We start from the raw sequence: 12,547 nt of genomic DNA, 5'->3' as shown, positions 1-12,547 counted from the left end.
TTAAACTTTTCTTTAGTCAACATGGTATTGTGCTTGTACATACATCATACAGACTATATACGTGCGAGTGTGATTCATTGTATTCTTGACTGATTGTGCATACATTGCCGTGATAATAAATCACATACCTATATTTATAGATACAGACAGTTTATACTTATTTGTTTTATTCATATAATTGAACAATCCGAAATCTGAGCTTCAAATCAGCCTTCCCGATATTTCAAATCAACTTCTTGTATAAAAGTACAAAAAATTGTTTTTGGCAAACGATAGAAAAGAAGAATTTACAATCTGAACAATATCTGATTGTGAGAACATTGACGATACGAAGAGTATGCGGAAACACAACCGAGGAGTCAATTCTTACTTCTGCGATGAAATAAAGGATTCTACGAGAACAATTGTCCGGCCATAATTGGGAAAGGCTGTTTATTTGTGTATACCGGTTGTTTGTTTTTCCTCTCTCTTTTTGGTTTTGAATTCATACGATAGTTTAGGTATGACTCCGCATATGACTTTTCTCTTCGAACTATCCGTTAAAACATAATTAATTTTATAAAATAATTTTAATTTATGATAAGTTAATTTGTCTTTCAATGAAAAATTATTCGAGATTTTCAGAAAAATTGTTTAATTATCAGGCGAATAATGTTGGCACGATGCTTAATATAATCAGAGAATTTGAAATTCTTGTCCCGCGCCTGGACACTGGCAAAAGGTGTTACTTCAAAGTAATTTTGTCATCTTTATGCCGGAAGTGGTTCTTTTTTTTGTCAAACTCATAACGATGGTAATCAATTCAATTTTACCAAGAACCCAATAAGCTATTTTCATTCCAACCCTAATTTGGAAAGTTACAGAGTTTTACCTAGGTCGAAAATTATTCGTCATAAGTATTTCGACTCCTCCCACCTATAATATTCAACGATAAATTATATCTAATTTGCCTCGTTTCGTATACCGATTCAATACGTAATATCACTATATCGTCAACATTTACGGGTATTTGGTATTATTTCATTAGTTTAATATATCGTTTCGGCATTATATTATATACCTATATGTGTACTTAATTCAAGAGGAAATACGCCCGTCGTTTTGTTCCCCGAAAAACTCGCTAATTTGCCGAGTAATAATATTGTATATCTAAATTAGTTCATAGATAATTATTTACGTAGATATCATAGTTATTAGTTTGCGATTGACCAGAATCCGTTGATAGTAACAACGTTGTATGTGCTTTACAATTGAAATTAATTTTTTCTCTTCTTAATAATTCGTTTATCTCTCATGCAGTATACCGTCCAGAGTGGGGATCGTATATTTGAAATTTTAAAGCAGTATTTTAAACTTATACGTTCAAGTTTTTCTACAACTCTTTTTTTCTTGTTTACGTTAGAGTCTTCCGCTGCTTCAATCAATGAGTATCAATCAAGTTTTACAGTCTCGCGTGCAGTGATTTACGACGTGGAGCGTGAGTTAGAGGTTAATAGCTTTGCAGCGTCGCGGGCAGGTTGATTTTTATTAGTTAGAAAATATGTCTTATATCGTGAATTATACGTGTACGTATATGAGCTCTTTTAGAACTTTTCTACGCTTTTACCCCTGTACTGTGAGGTTAAACGGTTATGATTATTTGTTTATTTATTCATTTATTTATTTACTTATATATTCATTTATTTAGTTTCATTATGATTATTAGGTTGTCTTGTCTTTTTCTATGAACGAAGTCATATATTGCTATATCATTGTAATCATAACAAAAATAATAATCGAAACAATGATAACGTCTTTAAACAATTAAGTAACCGTAATATACATACATTAAGTTTATATGTATATAATATATATTCATAGATATTTTGTATAATTATTTAACAACATTCTGATATTGCGACTTCAAATTAAAAAATAAATATGTTTCATTATATTACTATTTTATTATATTGCGCAATAAATATCTACTATACCTATATGTATATTATACACGAACATGCGCGTCGATCAATTCAACAACACATTATACTCTTATTACTTAAATTTTAATCACCTATTAGGAGGAGCATATTTATTAGGGTGTGTGAAAAGATAAAAAATAATTTCCCCGGAAACAGGTTAAAAAATTTCATTTGGGTATAAAAGTATGCCTGTTAAAATTTGAGCTCTTAATATTAACATTAACAGTTTTTGTTCCTTCCGATTCTTATACCTAGCTAACGATGCGTCGTACAGAAAATTCACAGACTTATAATATATAAAATTGAACGCTTTACAAAAAAGATTTCTTATCATTTTGCGATAAATCTAATCTTTCAAAAGTTATTTAAGGTCCTTCAACAATTTCTGACCTCAAATAACGTTTGAAAGAGTAGATTTATCATAAAATAATAACAGGCCCTTTTTGTAGAGCGTTCGATCTCATATATTGTAGATCTGTGAATTTTTTGTACGACGCATCGTTAGCTAATTATAAAAATCAGAACGAGCAACAACGATTTTTATCGTGTTATTCATACGGAAAATAGTAAAGTGCGATACGCAACCTCTCAATGTTAACATTGAGAGCTCAAATTTTAACAGGCGTATTTTTATACCTAAATGAAACATTTGAGCCTGATTCCAAGGAAAAACAAAAAAAAACATTTATCTTACCCACCCTAATATTTATATTATTGATAATACATTCGTGTTTCAATATTTTTTGGCAACGTATTTGTTCTTTCTTGTCCGTTCGAAGGAACTGAAAGCGAGGTGGAGAAAATTGAAGTTTTTCTGCGGAATCTCAATTAAATATTATTTCAAAGCATACAAACTTTCGTGCTAAGAATATCTTCAACCAGTTTTCACGCAGGTATGAGTGGACGAATTCTCCATTTAAAATCCAAATTTGCGCGCTCCCTCGTTTCAGTCGTCAGCCGAGTAAACAGTGTTAATTAATTTATTTCCAGATTAAAATTTACAAACTCAAGACCTGTTCAATCCCGCGCCAAAAGTTTCAGCGTATTAATAATACACTTGAACTTGAATCGGATTTTCTTGCCTCTGTATAAATCGCCGTACACGCTGAAACGTACAAACGAATGCGCATAAGCTAGTGGATATAATATGAGTTTAGGGGACGGCGAGCTTTGTGATTCATATATGTAACAAAGTTAGGTGGGTTCGTTCATTTGAGGACTCTCGGAGTTCCACGGTTTGGGCAACGCTGGACCGCATTGCAGTAAACTCGTGTTCTGATTTAGTCAATGATTTAGTCGAGGACCCGAGCCAACCCCCAGCGAACTCTGCGCAGTAATTCGAGTAAAAACAGCAATACCATTCACTTCTGGATTAATTTCGTAACGGGGTTAAATTCCTTCCTGTACACTTCAGCCCCGAAGTTTCATTTTGCAGCTCGGAATTATTTTCGCCAATGTGTATTATCAACCGGCAACGAAGATACGCGGAGCAATCGCATTCCGAATACTAAACTTCAGTTATACCTAGCAATTACAAAAGTTTCCGTCATCTTGTCGGAATATTTTACCGCCACACGAAAGTAGACATTCACTCATCCCTCATTATAACTGGAAAGAAATGCAGGTCAGTCCCTGACGAATCCCCGATAACAGTCTTCCATGTCGAGGCAATTGAATTCAATCGAGTCGTTAACTGCGTCCGGAGGATGAGGCGTTATCAGGTCAGACGCTGCTGGTCGCGTGACAATCTTCCAAAGTAGCCAAGCTGCTGGCTCTGAGCGAGGCAAGACTCAGCGAACTGTGGTTCAGTCCATGGGGGTCTTCGCAGTGGAGGTAGAGCCGAGAGCTGACCGATTTGTGGCAGTCCGGGCAGAATCTCTTCTTCTTCTTGTCCCGCTTCTTCAGTATGTCGTGGGCGCACCTGCGACGGAGAGAAAGAGTTGGTTAAACAGTCTATCCCGCGAAAAGTAGCGGGCCGCATCGATCTGCACGAAAGTTGCTGATTCACCCACCTCGCGTGGAGGATGTGCGAGCACGGCAAAGCCTCCAGAGAATCGGCCTCCAGACCGAAGGGCTCGCTGCATCCTCCGCATCGAAGCTCCAGGTCCTCTTCCATGGCTGCGGCCAATCGCTCGTGATGTCCTCTCTGCTCCTCGTCACCGAGCGAACCGTAAATTCGCGACAGTCTTGACCTCACCGTCCTCACGAGTAGCTAAACCGGAAGTGGGAGGGATGATCATCGGCGATTAGATTCCACGGTCGAATCGATGCGTGACAGGTAATGGAGTTGTTCGATCGACAGTCGATTAACGAGATATTTGTGATAACGGGGACTTTGGTAGAATTGTATCAATCCATTTTCTATACAACGGTTTAAATACTTTGAGTAATCTGTAACTGCGGTTAGGTGCTTACGATGGTGAACACGAATGAAACAACCTGCCTACTAAAGGGTGTTCCAAAATTCACGCAACAAATAATTTTGATGAAAAACACAGGCTTGTTACATTGTTAGAAAAATTAACAATCTTTTATTCATTCGTAAACAGTACAGGCTTATGTATGGAATAGCATATCGGGTAGATGGCCTCCACGGTTTTGCTTGTACTTACGCACTCTTTTGTTAAAATTATCCATGACTGTTTTGCACAAATGTGGCTGAATTTCGTTGATGCAAAGCTGAGTTTCCTCCTTCAAGGCATTGGTGATTGTTGGTTTGTTGGCATAAGCCTTAGACTTCAAACCCCTCCCCCCAAAAAAAAAAATTCAACGGTGTTAAATCGCATGATTTGGGCGGCCAATTATGATCACCAAGGCGGAAAATTAAAGGTGCTGGAAAATTTCAACAAAAGAGTGCGTGTGTGCCAGCAAAGCCCTGGAGGCCATATACCCGATATACTATTCCATACGCAACCCGACATACCGCATACTTTATGAATTAGTAACAAAGTAACAATTTTTAATTCCAAATAACTTGTCGCCTGAATTTCGGGACACCCTGTATGTAATAAAACCGATGAAACAATGCGGCTAATCCCTCCTCCGAAAGATAATATTTGACGAAAGAAGAAAGGGAAGACATGGGTATAAATCCAAACCTTCGCGCCAACCGAGCCAGCCACTTCCAAGAGCCTCGTGTTGAACTCGAGGGGACGACAATTGCAAATTTTATGCTGCATTCGGAGGGCTTCGAGGCATCTTGCGGCCCCGTCCATCGCCTCCATTTGGCAAAGACGGTCGCCAGTGCTTGCAGCAGAGCCCATTGCGCTTTCGTACTGTCGAAACGCCTTCTGCAAGACGTCCAACTTCGTTTCACGCCGATATCGCTCTACAACCGTTCGGTTAAAACGGCCTTGCAACTGAATGCTAACTACACCGGTCAGGAGTTGACAAAACGCGAGTTAAAAAAGCTCGGCTCTATTATCGCTACGTCTAACCGTGCCGTATTGCGCCAAACCGTGTGAACCTAGGTGCTATAAGGCGGTGATCACTCACCGCAGCCTCACTTACGTTTATGTCAGACTTTTTTCTGTAAATATCTCCCATTATCCGTATGCTGCGGGCGTAGCTCGCCTGGTCCCCGGATACGACGGAGAGTCTCGTGGCTTCCTGGATTCAATTTTAGTGGGTGTTTTTAGAAACGATCATGAATTAATATACACCCGAGCTTTTCGGGGGAAGGAAGACGGCTGTGTAATGTAGTCAGAGGGTGAATGCCGAGGACTGCGGAAAACCCTCGGCGGAAAACTCACCGAGCAATAATCGTGAGCGTCGCCTAGTTCTCCCTGCTTTCGCAGAGCAGCAGCCATTTGCAAAAGGGCTGCTCTGTGGTGCCTGGAATTTAAATCTCCCAGCTGTAAGCTCCTTGATAAATCGTACGCCTTTGCCGCGTATCTCGCGCTCTTGTCGGCGTCTTGAAGTCTGCTGAAAAGTTCCGAAAGCCCGACGTACACCTGCGGAAAATTTAACAAGGGTTTCGTAACCACGCTTACAGAAACGAAAATTCGATACGCGTCGCGTTAACCCTTTCGTGCATACATTTTTCCTTAGATGCGATTCGTTTGAAATTTTTTATTAGTGAGCTTTTGGGGTCACTGGTTACGAAACTGAACTTGAAATTTGCTAATTCAAAATTGCGGATCCGATATGACGGATGTAAATTCAAAAACACAATTGATTTTGATAAAACTTTGTGTTACATGGTGTTTGGGGTCACTGATTACGAATCTGAACTTGAAAGTAAAAACTTCAAATTGGCGGATCCAATATGGTAAGCAAACAAAAACAACAAGAAAACTTTTGAAAAAAATTGGCATTCGAATTTTCATACTAGATTTGCAGAACATTTTTTTCTCGAATCGAATTGGAAGAAGACGACGTTACATGGGAAAGAACGTTGCACCGCAGGATCGACGGAAGTCCAGTGAAAAAGTGTGAAGCGAGTGAAGGTTTGCAGCTTCCGCATGCCCAAGAAAATGTTGAAATGCCGAGAAATCCGAAGTTGTGGTAAATCCACGCGATGAAAACATCGCTGTCGTGGGGCGGGGTGAAAAATATTAAAAACCCGTTAGGCTAAAGCCGGGCGAAAAACACCCAAGGGGGGAAAGCGTTGGTCGATTGGAGGGGTGTTTGGGACGATACATTTATCATTCGACGCGTCGCAATCAGCTTCGCAACTCGGCAAAGTTTCTCGACCAAATCCCCGGGCCTTCCGAAGGCCTGGATCGACGGAGTGGATATCGAACGAAATTTATCTATCGAAGCGATTCTTTTCTCTCCGGCAAATCGTGTAACTTGAGAATTATACAGACACCAAGGATGTGCATTTATCCAATATACATGTATAGTATACAAGATCGTTCGTTGCGAAGCTCGCGTAAAAGGAGGTAAAACGTTACCTGAAGCTCCAGCGACGGGTCTTGGATAGATTGAGCAATTTTGTGAGCTCTTTGGAAGGCCTCAAGAGCTTTGCAAAATCCAGCCAGTTCCAAGTGGACCCTGGCCACGGTCAGATGCACCAGACCAGCGGTCGCGCACTGATCGCATTCGTGTAACAGGCTGAAAGGAAATGAAAATTCTACGTGAATCGTTTTCCCGATATCGAACCGAAGAGCTTCGGTGATTCTCACTTCAGATACGTCGACGTCGGAACTCGCGGAAGCGATTATTCAGATTGAGGCAGTAAAATGTTTGATAAGATATTGTAAATTGGGGCCGGCCGTCGTCGCCCTGCAAGTGGGTATTAAGCTGCGACCCAGATATTACACTCAAGTTTATATCACCGTTTCCGGTAGTTCTCCTTATGAGAAATCGTTACCGAGTCAGACTCGTGTTCAGAAATAATCTTCGGACAAACTGACATGACGCGCGGGGAATTGATGAGACCAGGATTACCAAGCTGGCTCAACGGAAACACGCGGCTAATTTCCACAAGGGGAAATTCCGAGTCTAAATACGCGTTTCCAAATCTGTCGGCGCTCGTTTTATCACGTTAAAATCACGTCGGCTATTCGGGCAGACTTGAAGCGGCGTGAAACTATAATAAAAAAAGAAAAAACTGGTTTTTCAACGCAGTTCCAGAACCGCCGAACCTGTGTCTTGCGTAGGCGAGAGCTCTGTCCAACGCTCCCAACCTCTCGTGAGCTCTGGCTAGATTCAGATAGGCTTCAGCCCTCATGTTTGGAGAGTCGAGTTCTTCGGAAATGCATAACTGTTTGTGAGCGAAGTCGATACTTTCCCTGAAACAGAAGAAAGAAAACAAATTGTGATCTCGTGAGTTCTACTCGCTTTTGATGACGAAGGTTAGAGGATAAAATAAATTGGTTGAGTTTGGCGAGTACGCGTGTGCAGCGATGTTTCATCGAGTAAACCAGGGGCTTAAACTCTAGGGAATTAGACTTAAACATAGCGGAATGTATAAGGAACGAGGGGGAGTTTCTGGCTATGCAAATATTTTTGGCATACTTTGAATTTGAACCGGTGCCAGCCTTCGAGGAAGTCTCGAGAAAATTTTCCTCTCCCATCTAGAGTAAATCAGTGTGTGTTCTTGCGCCCTGTAACCACCATTGACTGATTTGCGGTGCGAGGTAGAACGAGAAAGAGCGAGAGTGAAAGAGAGAAGGAGAGGAAATTCCTCCAACGAAGTAAAGAGCAATCATATAAATACCTAACGACAACGGGAACGTGGGAAATCCGGAATCAAATGTTTTCCGAAAACCGAAAGAAACTCGAGCCCAAAGTGTCTCTCCGCTTTATTATCCAACTCTGCATCATTCATTGCTCGAGGTACCCTCGAACTACCGGGGAAAATTGGCGAGGTCCGTGTCTCGGTGGTTTCGGGAAGTTACAAGAGAAATCAGATATTGTGTAATATATCCGATTACACCGTTTTTCCCACCCTCGGCTCTGCCTTTGGAGTGAAACGTTCCATTGCGTACAATAATTCGGGAGGAGACGACTCGTCACGGGGTACGGGAACGGGCTGTTTACCCCTTCCATTGCCCCTCTTTGGCCAATGGCTGCCTCTCAAAGGATCAATAGGTTAAGTGGAGTTCTCACACCCTCTTCTGCTATTTCCTCGCTGGAACAACATCACTACCGCGCGTCACTCGTTCGCCCGTCCCAAAACACCGAGAGAGGGAGGGAGTGAGAGAGAGAGAGGGGGAGAGAGAGACTGCAACCCCATTTATCGTCATATCGGACATCGGAGCTTTGTTCATCGATTTCCTCCCCTCGTTCACTGCTTTATCAAGAGATGAATGCCAAAATATTTCCTGAGATAAGGGCGGTAGCGTAGCTGGAAGCTTTTTCTGCGCCTTATCTGTCTTGAAATAAATGTAACTGCGCGGGCTTTTCCGGCTTTTCCTGCTTCTCCTTTCCCGTTTCCATGACTGTAGATAATCAGCATAAATCCAGGGCTTGTAAAAAAATTTCAGGGCTTGTATGTACGCCCCGTGTTGTAAATACCGGTACCTTAACTTTGCAGTTGCGGAAAGTCGTCCCCGTGACGACGACCTGAACCCTGTAATGCGTCAACCTCGAACCAGTACGAAGTAAATTTTGAAATAAAAATTGCCATTAAGCGCAAAAACCAACTCGCCATTAACCTCGCTACGCGTCCTTGGAGGCGACCGAGTAAGGGAAGATCGAAGGCTGGGTAAGGAGCAAAAAATAAACCGTTCGTTGTGACTCGAGACAAACTTAATTAACAGAATGAATCAAGAAATTACGCTGTATAAAGGTCCCGCTTTCACAACTTTCCTTTTTCGCTCATAGGACTAGCAACAATACATACTTTTACTTCTATACACCGTCGAATCGAAGGCAACTATCAAAACAATTAAAATATTTATGTAATTGAAAGTATCATTCTGCCGAAATTTCATATAAATTTCAGTTACCCGAAAGTTGAAATACTCAGGCCCTCGTACTCAGATGCACAAATCGGTGTCGAGTCGAAAAAATAGATCGATATTTCGTCAAATCAAGACCTTGAACCCATATATCTCGCATATATGTATAATCAATGTCAGATATTGTACAAAACCACAGTATATATGTATAGACACGATCGAGCGTGCGGAAAAGTTGGAAAAAAAAAGTATGTATTGTCAGCGGCAGGATGATAAATGACGAATTTTCACGAGGGTAACAAAAACCGCTTGCGGATCGCAAGCGTGAGGATGATACCGTTACCGCACACCTCGATTTTCAGATACAGGGGTGTAACATTCGCACAAAAGGTAGGCGTACACGGGGGTGGCCAAATTCCTGCCCTTATCACGCGGTGTGATTTCAACCGATCACGATACACAAGTTGCACGTTATCATCGCTCATCGCCGCAACGTGACGACCTCGTGTATCGTACAGCCGATATATTTGAGGCAGTGTCCCATTAAATCGAGACCAGGGGTCACGCACACGGTTGAAGTAAAAACCGTGAAGAATGTCCGTAGCTTTTTGCCCCAGAGTTTAAAGCTCGGACAAGACCGCAGAAGGAGATAAAACTCATCCGGAGACCCACGAAGAGGATTATATTTAGCGTCGCGCAGAATATACGTCGACGCAAAATGATTTATAAGAGGAACTTGAGGAATTCGTTGTGGGTAATGTTTCATCCTCGCTTTCGGAGACTAAGAGATTCATTTTCAAGACAATTCGGAGCGACTGCTTTTCCTCGAGTTTAATATCATTAACTACTTATTTTTCGAATATTGTACAAGCGTCTTGCGATTAACTCTCCGTACCAACATTGCATCCTTGAGGGAACGCTGGTTCTTTGAATATCCATTTTTATTAACAAGACTTCCAAACTCTCGTGTCTGCCAACTTTTGGATAATATAGTTAACGGTTTGATGAGAGACCTTGAATTTTTTTCGATTTCCTGAAAGTCTAGAACACTTCGTTTACAAACAAAACGTGTAAAAAAAAAAAAAAGTGTTCACACAGAAAGTTAAACTAAAACATAATTCAATCGAACTCGTTAACAACTTCGAGTCCGAAGTGCGCAAGTAAAAGAGATCATTTGTCACTCGCTCGCATCGGGTAGAACGTTGGAAGACAATTTTCAGTTTCAACGCGATTAAATTTGAAATCAAGCGAAGACATTCTCATCAAAAACCCGGCGTTTATTATTACATGCAGTACGTATACCCCGCAAGAAATCCCGACAAGTGGTAATTGGCACCGGAAGGTTACGGGGTACAAGGTATAATATAACCCAAGCCGATCGTAAATCCGGAGAAAACGTTATTAGTTTAGAGAACGGCAGTTGTGGGGCAATGTTCTTGATAGTTGTAACAAGTTTGATTACGCCAAGCAGCAGCCACAGCTGTTAGCTAGCACGTGGCGAACGGAGCGAACGGTGTACAGTAATGGGGAAATTGGATAGGAAATTTCAATACTTCCGCTTGTCGTATTTACACGGCCGAAACGCGATCCGGGCTCTGTTGCGTACCAACATCCGTTTCGATCCACGGCAATGATTCCGGGGCGCGATTATAGCGGCCGTTTTTTATCACATCCGCGACGGTTAATCCGATCGGCTGTAATACAGATAAGAATTTGATGAAATGTTTACTTAACCGAGATCGAATCCGAATGTTTGCCAAAGGTCGGAAGGCTGCTCGGGACGAGGAGGGGGGAGTAAAAGGAATAAAGAAAAGAAAAGGTAATTCGGTGGCATCTTGAACTCGGCCACGCTGGCCGTGCCTTGGATAGCTGGATAGCTCCGGAAAATTGATGGCTCCGGTAATTTGAGCCTATACGAAAAGTGAACCTCGTCTCATCTCGCCTTCGTAACGCGGCGCCGTACAAAAGCTGCGCGGTTAACGTAGCAGGCTGCAGATTTATGTAGGGTACCTAATTTGATTCCAGGGTAGTCACGGCTGCTCGAAATTTCGAGTTGTAACAACCGGACTAGCCATGCGCTATTAAAGACTGGTCTGATTCCACCCTCTGCGGCGAACCAGGCAATTAGACTCAACAAACCGAGATGAAAGCTCCCGTGCAGTATGGCAGCGGCGTGATGTGGCCGAGGCACAACCCTCGAGGTGTCGGAGAGTCGGGTCGTGGGCGTTGTGCACCCGGTGTAATAAAGGCTATCTGCGAGTAACAATCTCTTTGTTTAAGTCCGCAGCGCTTTTCCCCATCCCTCTTCCTCTCGGCTCGAAGAGGAGGGTTCTCGTCTAAAACTAGCTGGCAGCTATTCTGAAAACCTTCCCTCGTTGTGCCGTAGCCGAGTGGTCAAGTACCAGTCGAGCTTTGTCTTTTACCGTTGGAAACGAGAAGAACTCGAAACACGTGACGGCCAAAGCCTCCTGGCGGTTTTACCCGGCTGCGGAAATCACCACTTGCAGGGAAGACTCTGCACACCGACGACCATGTTCGCCATTTTCTGTAAACTCGAGTAAATCGGCCCACCCTTTCTCCCTGTAATTTGACCCTAAGCGACTCGGGGCTGCAGGCCTCCTTATCGCGAAACTTACCCCATAACCTTACCCCGTGATATCTTCCGCCATTCGCGTCCTACTACTTCAAGATCCATGGTTATCCAGTCAGAAAGCACTCCGATTCTTTCCAGGGGCAGTTTTCACCCGTTGTGCCTCCTGGTCTCACTGGCTCCTGGTGAAAGAATTGATCGACGTCATTGAGCGTCTGTTTCGTCAGAGAAAGCTAGTTTCCAAACGGTGCCGGGCAACCCAACTTGTAGTGAACTGCAGTTACCGGAGTCAAAATAATATCAGGAGCCAGCGTAGTGGGCCTGATGGTGATTGTTTTAATCAAGTCATCTCTTACTCTTGCTCAGAGTTTGAAGAGCTGGGTTGGATAACTTCCGACAAACAGTCTAGCAAGTGAACACCGAGTCCCCGAGTGATCGCCATCGAATCAACAACCCTATTACTGTCCTCGGACTAAATTATTCACAGGACATTCGACGGTTGTTCGAAGTCGTGCCACGTACCCAACCGCATTAACCCCAATGTCAGTCATGGGGCTCGCTCCTAGCATAATACTAGAAAAGTACGATTATTGTGGAAGTGCGTCGTGTATTTGATCGTCTCTGATTAATTCAAGAACAGTAAT

At 42.5% G+C, this 12,547-nt stretch overlaps 1 protein-coding gene across 1 annotated transcript in view; it reads right to left on the bottom strand.

Moving 5' to 3' along the window:
* The window catches only part of LOC124180626 (43 kDa receptor-associated protein of the synapse homolog), a 50,189-nt gene that overhangs the window by 4,244 nt on the left and 33,398 nt on the right, over positions 1-12,547 (bottom strand). The window contains exons 4-10 of the mRNA XM_046566380.1: positions 7,553-7,699; positions 6,860-7,019; positions 5,714-5,914; positions 5,472-5,570; positions 5,060-5,251; positions 3,974-4,173; positions 2,656-3,882 (exon numbers count right to left, since the gene is read on the bottom strand). Of these exons, the coding sequence (XP_046422336.1) occupies positions 3,684-3,882; positions 3,974-4,173; positions 5,060-5,251; positions 5,472-5,570; positions 5,714-5,914; positions 6,860-7,019; positions 7,553-7,699 (1,198 nt within the window). The 3' untranslated portion in view covers positions 2,656-3,683. The remainder of the gene's footprint in view (positions 1-2,655; positions 3,883-3,973; positions 4,174-5,059; positions 5,252-5,471; positions 5,571-5,713; positions 5,915-6,859; positions 7,020-7,552; positions 7,700-12,547) is intronic.

The sequence above is a fragment of the Neodiprion fabricii genome, chromosome 4 (assembly GCF_021155785.1).
Source record: "Neodiprion fabricii isolate iyNeoFabr1 chromosome 4, iyNeoFabr1.1, whole genome shotgun sequence".
Taxonomy (NCBI): domain Eukaryota; kingdom Metazoa; phylum Arthropoda; class Insecta; order Hymenoptera; family Diprionidae; genus Neodiprion; species Neodiprion fabricii.
Note: the sequence above shows the minus strand (reverse complement) of the source record. Positions and strands in the feature narration are given on the sequence as shown.